At 35.8% G+C, this 8,276-nt stretch overlaps 1 protein-coding gene across 1 annotated transcript in view; it reads right to left on the bottom strand.

Moving 5' to 3' along the window:
• Positions 1–903: 903 nt before the first annotated feature.
• The window catches only part of LOC133881687 (copper-transporting ATPase PAA1, chloroplastic), a 71,916-nt gene continuing 64,543 nt past the window's right edge, over positions 904–8,276 (bottom strand). The window contains exons 15-17 of the mRNA XM_062320687.1: positions 5,300–5,503; positions 3,900–3,980; positions 904–1,366 (exon numbers count right to left, since the gene is read on the bottom strand). Coding sequence (XP_062176671.1) covers positions 1,139–1,366; positions 3,900–3,980; positions 5,300–5,503 — 513 coding nt within the window. The 3' untranslated portion in view covers positions 904–1,138. The remainder of the gene's footprint in view (positions 1,367–3,899; positions 3,981–5,299; positions 5,504–8,276) is intronic.

The raw sequence follows: 8,276 nt of genomic DNA, 5'->3' as shown, positions 1-8,276 counted from the left end.
ATGAATAATCATTAAGTTTTAAGAGTGTCATTATATCATATAATTACTGTGAATTCATACTTACGTATGTAATATATTTAGTCATTGTATCTAAATATTACTAATATTTATTAAATACTTAAAATATTAAATCATACTTAATCAGTGTATGAGTGTATCTAAGTATCTAAATACTTATATGACATTATGTTGCTATAATTTATATTTATAACTTAATTTATAATTATATATGTATATATATTTATGATTATGAATCCTATGATTCATATCATATCAATTAATTTATGAGATTATCAATGAATCTATGATAAGTATGATCATTGTGAGTCATAAATCAATAAATCATAATTCATAATTATCTACTAATAATACTAATATCATATGACTATTGATCTAAGTATTATCATATGACAACATATTAACATGATCTAACAATTCGTATGATCTCATATCTTGGATAACATGAAGTAATGATTATTAAATATCTAATGATAATACTTATAACATATAATAAAGTGATAACATGTCATATTCCACAATGTTATATTATTATATGATCATATAGTCCTGTTATATTACATGAATAATATGATTAAGTATTTAAATTGACATTATATCATATGAATAACAATTAAGTATTGATATTATTCACCTTGAATTATAACCAATTACACGTGAGCTTATTTGGTACTAATTAAAAATTTAATATACTAACTAATGACCAATGTTATTTGTTATTTAATTAGTGCTTACATATAATATATTGTTCATCAATATACTATATTATAAAAATAAGTCATATATATATATATACGAATCGAGTCTTAATAAACGAGTCGATCCTTATACGAGTGGGTTCACGAGCTTTAATCGAATCGAGCCGAGTTTATACGAGTTTGGATCGTTTAATAATCGAGTTTAATTTCGTGTTCACGAATAGTTCATTTAATAATCAATTCGAGCACGAGTCGAGTTTATACGAGCCGATCTCGAGTAAGCTCACGAGTAGCTCAGCTCGTTTACACCCCCTAACCATTCATATGCAAATGCTCATTTCAAAGAATCCCTCTAATTTCTTCCATGTTATTCTTCTGTAATCATCTCTCTCTCTCCATCTAGAATCAGAATCATGGTGCCTCTATTTCTTCTCTTTCTGGTCAGCGAGAAGATCAGAATCCGAATGAATTTTGGAATTTGCATATGAACCGTACACCTGTTTTCGTTTTTTGGAAAATTTGTATCTCAAAAGCAATGAATTGGTCATCACTCCAATAGAACTCAAACCCATGAGGGCTCCCGCAATTGATGGAGTCAACATGGTCCCAGTTACTGGCAGCAACATTCCGGCAGCAATTGGAATTCCAACCTGTACAAAAGTACTAATGGCATAAGACCCATTTTTCATCGAATTTTAATTAATACTAGGGAGCTTCTCAACTTGCTCTATTCTACAACAATCGTACAATCAAGACCAACAAAACTAATTAACTGAACATAAAGAAAAATATCAAATTCCAAAAACAAAAAAAAAGTAAATAACAGTGGTCACTTCATTTTTCCCATAAAAATAGGACAATAATATAAGTGGAAAATAAGAGTGGAAGAATTTGAGAAAAGTTTATGGTAAATATAAATCTACCATAAGTGGTCACTTCATTTAAAGATCTGAGAAGCTGCCCTACCACTTACAATTTTCAAATTTTAGAAAGTGCCTTCGGTATTTTCTCCTAAAAATACATAGTTAATTTTGAGGAAAAGATAAAGGATAATATCATAATGGTCTGAAATTCTCCTATATTCCACCGTATTCACTCCATGCACGATACTAGAGATAATAAGACTTCCATAGACTCGAAAGATAGCTAGATAGCTGATATAGAACTCAAAAGGATGACCCTATAAGCCAAATAGGGGGTGGCCGAACCACCCCAAGATATGCTTGGAGGGGTTGGCCAAACCACCCTTGGACATTGGGGTGGTTCGGCCACCCCCATTTGGCCAAAGGAGGTGGCCTGGCCACCTCATGTTTTTTGTATTTTTTTTTTAATATATATATTTTTTTAGAATAAACATTTTTAATAATTTTGTTTTTAATTTTTTATTTTGATATATGTCACAGTATGATTGGTGCTCGTGGCACATTAACAGATTCTGTCAACTTTTCTATCGGTAGGGACCAACTTTTTATATATATATATATATATATATATATATATATATATATATATATATATATATATATATATATTTTGCTTACCTTAGGGAGTGATTAATCAATTTTAAAAACCTAGAAGAGCTATTTGTCAAACCCTGAAACCAAAAGGACAAAAAATACATTTATACCTGAAATAAAATCTACAGGGTTTCTAATTTGCCCCTAATTTGCAAGACTCAGAAAGAAAGGTGGCTTGGGGGCCTAAATGAGAGCATAGGAAGAGGAAAAACACATAAATCATGGCTTCTTTAGTAATATCTCATTGACAGAAATGTGTGTATCCAATTGCTTCACTTTTTGGATCATGCATTTTGGCAGAACCAAAGAATCAAGTCCTGAATCACATCATATAGGAAAACGTTGCTATGAGCATGGGTTTCCACTTAAACAAGTTTGGGAACAGAGAATCTCTCCTACAAGAAAAGACAATGGAATTCCCATGAAAAGAGATTAAGAAGGATGCAAAAAAGGTTGGGAGTAACTCCAAGTGTATTATTCCTAATCACGAGAAGATCTGCATCATGTATTCACACATGTTTTGGAATTAAAAAAAGGCTGCAAAAAGGAAGCTGATGAAGAAAAATAAAACAGGACGAAAAATGAATCTAAAGCATGTTGTAGCTCAATACTAGAGGCTTCACATGTGACCTCAAGTTAAAAAGCAGGCCTTCTAAAAGCTGTAACTTTCTATTGTTCTTATGTATGCCAACAAAGAAGGAAAGAAATAAAGAAAAGAAAAGAAAAACGGAGAAACAAAGCAAGACAAGAATTGACAGAACCACATGTTCATAGTGGTATGCAAACGACAATACACCTCTAGAGACTAAGCACGGGAAACATGATCACAATAACCAGCTTCTTTGATGCAGTTGAGACCACGATACCATAATCTCTCAAAGCCTATTTTAGAGAAAAACAAAGAAACCCCCTACTCAAGTTCTAGGAAATAGCTAAAGATTATGAAATGATTAGACTAGGAATTAGATCTGAGTACAAGAGACCCAATAAATATCAGAAGCCTTAATTTCTGAAAATTAGGCAAAAGCTGCAAAAGATGACACCACTAAAATCTTATATTCAGTTATATACAAGCCTATAGCGACCTTACAATCTAGCCATTGACTAAAACATGACTACAATTTATAGAATAACAAAAATTTAGACAGCAGACACATCAACACAAAATAAAGACTTCACTCATCAAGGTAGTGGGCTGATCCAAGTGGACTAGTGGGTCTATTGGTGGTGTTGCTAGGCTTATTGGATGCTCCTGGATCAAATTTGCATTATTAGGAAATTAACTTCAAATATGTTCAAGAAGTTGAAAGCAGTATTAGCAACTTGGAGGTGGGATACTAGACCCTTTTAGGTTAAAATATCTGAGGGCTGAAACACAATATTAGCCTAAGAATCTCTCCTTTCCAATTTGTCATATAGGAAATAAAGTTTCACACCCAACTCCATAATCATCTCATACCATCAAGAGGAAGAAACTGATATTTGCCTTAAATTTTATTTTCACCTGGGGAAAATCCTCCAAACAAAGGCATATGACCTTCCCTTCCTAGGTGCTTATTTCATATGCACTTTCACTTCCGAAACTAATTAGAAGAGAAAAAAAGCAAAAAAGAAAAGAAAAGAAAAGAAATGAAAAAAAATCTGCATATATGATGCACAAACTTACAATATTGTATGCAAAAGCCCACCAGAGATTTTGCTTGACAGTCTTCATGGTTAGCCTGCTGAGCTCCAAAGCATCGAGCAACTGCATGGAGGTGATCTAGGTCAACCAACCAATGTAATACGGATCCCAAATCAACATAGAGGATTGTTCATAAGATGAAAATCAGATAAAACTAGTTGATACAACTTTCCAAAAATACATAATATAGGAGAGGCACTTTTGTTCCGGAACTTGTAGACATTAGATGGTTAAAGAAGTAGATACATAAACCAGCTTGAAATAAGGGAAAATGCATCATCAGTCATTGTGGTTGGCCTAATATACAAATCGATCATAGCGGTATCAAAGTGAATTCAAAAGTCCTTGTGCTTGGCCTAATTTACAAATCGTTACTTGGAGACAAATTCCGTTAAAAAAATTGACAGATTCCATTAGATGCCACGTTAGTGCTAATAAGATGACAACACGTAGCATTCTTAATAAAAATATTAAAAACTAAAGAATATATATATATATATTTTAAAAAAGAAAAGAAAAGAAAATGGGTGGTTGTCGGTTGGGCAGCCACCATTTGGGGCTGGCCGCGTGCCACCCCTGGCCCTTGGGGCTGGCTGCGTGCCACCCCCATTGGCTGGGGGTGACTGCCCCCCTTTTATTTATTTATTTTTTTAAAAATAATTGTTTAGTTATAGTTTTTCATATTTTTATGTATTTATTTTTTATTAAGAATGCTACGTGTCGTCATCTTATTGGTGCTAACGAGGCACCTAATAGAATCTATCAAATTTTTTAATAGAATTTCACTCCAAGGAGCAATTTGTAAATTCGAACAACCACAGGAACATCTGAATTTACTTTGATAGCACATAGAGCGAATTGTAAATTAGGCCAATTACAGGGACTGATGATGCATTTTTCCCTTGAAATAAAACAAATGGAAAGGAAAAAGGCATTACTAGTGGGATACGTTATGAAAAATTAATATAGGCATGCTTTCTGTGAGCCATGTGCCTTAAGGCATACCAACTCTCAGCCCATCTAATAAAAGGAGACATTTTTTTTCAGGGGAAGGCACTTTTGTTTTGGCTTGGGCCTTTGTTCGTTTTGTGCTTAGGTGCACCTTCAGTAATGCTGGTTATACATCTTCAACTTATTATTTGTTGCACATAGAAACAAAGAGATACATTACTGCCGAAGAAAGGAAAAAACTTAAATTTCAATAATTGAAAATGGCAATTCTATTTAATGCTGCAAAGAGCACAGAGGTCCGAGACCAAAAAAAAAAAAAAAAAAAAAAAATTGGATTCCTGGCTAATTAAAGAAACTAAATAAGTATCTCCAAATAAACATATATAGAGGGAGTTACGCAAAATAAAAATGACATGTTGCTCCAAAGATACCTGTGAGAGCCTATTGCCCATCAGCACAATAGAAGACACCTCACTAGCAGCTCCAACACCCCCACCCATGGCAATTCCAATATCTGATGAAGCCAAGGCAGCAGCATCATTAATTCCATCACCAACCATGGCTACAATGCTCTGACCCTTCTGAAGTTCAGTTATGAACTTCTGCTTGTCATCTGGTTTAACTCCAGATACTACCTGCAGTTGCAGCATGTTTATGACATTTTATTACATAAAATCTTTTTATGATAACATCCATTGTTGAATAATTTTGGATATTCTACAAGTTAATCACTTTGCGACAATCAAACACTACAATGGCAGTTCCAGAAAGACAAAAAGGAAAAAAGATAAAGAAGAAGAATTAACAATAAGAAAACCTACACTTGCAGTGTTAAAAGGCAATTGCAAACCAACCGGTTCCTTCGAGATTGACTGAAGGTTCCACGCTTGTTATAAACCTAATGCAAATGTCCATCTATCTAAAAAATCAGCACTTATGATAATGATAAGGATTTTAACATATTGTTAAAGGATCCAACCCAAGAGCTTAAGCTATTAAGTGACGAGAGTCAACCAATGTGGTTCCTTAACACCCCATTCTCATCCAGGCCCAACCAAAACCGAAACTTAACTGAGAAAAAGGGGACTAATGAACCAACCTTATCTGAAACAAAGACAAATGGCCTGACAACTCAACCGAAAACCAAAACAAAGACAAATGTGTCTTTCACACGCAGTCCAAAACAATCAAACCAGCGTCTGGTACTGTGTTAAAGTATCCGACTCCAAAGCTTGACCTATTAAGTAGAGAGGCACAACTGACATGTAAACCCATACCATACCAAGTCCCCAAAGACCATTGTGGGTTTCTCAAACCAAAAATACAGGATGTAAATTTATATATATAAAAGTAATCTAATCTCATAACGAAGCGCAGAGGGGCACAATCCAAGTACGCGGAAAATATACAAGCAAAACACTCAATTAAAAAAAAGTACAAATATTAAGAAATTCTAAAAAATTAGAAAACAAAAATAATTATTAGCATCCATCCAATCATTAAAAGAGTTGAACATAAAGACTTTTAAGTCTGTCATCATCCTCTCACAGTCTTCGAAGTTTCAAGCATAGCATTCTCTCCAAATGCATCACATTAAGTACAGTGGAATCATCTTCCAAATTGCTATATTGAAATGTCTTCTAAACTGTCCTCTCCAACAAGCCAATAGCTCCACCACCCATTGATGCATGACCTACTTTATCCCGAATAGATAGAAGAACGATTCCCACAAGTCTTTGGTGAATCGAATCCACCTCCCAGTCATGCACTGTTTTGATAAAAGTGATGTTCCACTATAAAGTGCCCTTAGAAAACTGTAAGCGATCTGTCATGAAGCCTCCTTGAAGTGAGTTACACTAAACTTCAGGAAAGCTGCCTTTAAAATTTATCCCCACACCACACATCATGCATCCGATCTTAGAAACATCACCCACCTCAAATCTAATAAATCAAGAGAATTCATTTTTTTGATAAGTAAATAAAGCTTTATTGAAAGCGTAAGGCGTCCCTAAGTACGTTGGAAGTATACACAAGGAAACACCTAAAAAGGCAAAGAAAAATGAAGAAGAAAATCAGAATAGCTAATTGACAAGGGTGACAAAAAAGCTACCGTCCAAAGATACAGCATATGAAGGAACGAGGCAACAATATCCTCCAAGGAATTCTCCAAGTCTTCAAAACACCTAAGATTTCACTCCTTCACCATCTTCCAAACCGCAGCACTCTTTGGCCTTCCAGCCTTCCACCAACAGGCAAATAAGTCAATAATTCTTCTAGGCATAACCCAAGGCATACCAAACCGAGAAAAAACAAGATTCCACAAAGTAGAAGCCACATTACAATGAAGAAGAAGGTGGTCCATAGATTCTCCATCTCTTTTGCACAAGTAGCATCTATCCACAATGATGATCTTCCGCTTCCTGAGATTGTCCACTGTAAGAATCTTGCCTAGGACTGCCGTCCACTCAAAAAAAGCAGCCCTCGAAGGAGCTTGAGTCCGCCACACACTCTTCCAAGGAAAGTGTCTACCTTCAGAGCCAACTAAGGAGGTGAAGTAGGACTTGACCTTGAACACACCTTTCTTGGAAGGGACCCACCAGAGCCTATCTGCACGATCTCGACTCACCGTGGCTGAATGTAGCACCTGAAAGAAGGAAGCAAAGACATCCACTTCCCAATCATGCGCCTCTTTAACAAAGCTCATATTCCATTGAATAGAGCCGCCCAAATCCTCCATATTATCCACAACGGAAGCATCCTTCCCCCAAGCAATACCAAAAAGAACAGGAAACACTTCCTTCAACATCGTACCCCACACCACAGATCATGCCAAAATTTTGTCCCACCCCAAAGGGATCTACAGGCTCACGGGAGTATCACCCACCCCACAAACTGCCAAACTTAGAATCCACCACAACTCTCCACCTAGCATCTTTCCCAATTCCATACCGCCACAACCATTTGCCTGACAAAGCGCGGTTGAACATCAACAAATTCCGAATACCCAGCCCCCTTCTGAAATTAGGGTACAAACCTTCGACCAACTTACCAAGTGAAATTTTAACTCTTTACCCATCCCACCCCAAAGAAAATCCTGTTGTAACTTCTCTAAGCTAGTAGCAACACTCCCCAAGACAGGGAACAAAGACAAATAATAAGTAGGCACATTGGCAAGAGTACTCTTAATAAGGGTTACTCTACTACCCTTGGAGAGGTATAAACTTTGCCAACTACCCAGTTGATGCTCTATCTTCTCGATTGCGAAAAGTCTATGGACCCATTGACACTCTCAAAAGATGCTTTGAGAGAGGAGGGGACACCATGGCTTATAAAGTGCCCAGGTGAAGGAAATCTTAGCGATGCGGAACACTTTAACACACCCCCTCACGTGTGGCAACTAATGGCAAA

Source organism: Alnus glutinosa, chromosome 11 (genome assembly GCF_958979055.1).
Source record: "Alnus glutinosa chromosome 11, dhAlnGlut1.1, whole genome shotgun sequence".
Taxonomy (NCBI): Eukaryota; Viridiplantae; Streptophyta; class Magnoliopsida; order Fagales; family Betulaceae; genus Alnus; species Alnus glutinosa.
Note: the sequence above shows the minus strand (reverse complement) of the source record. Positions and strands in the feature narration are given on the sequence as shown.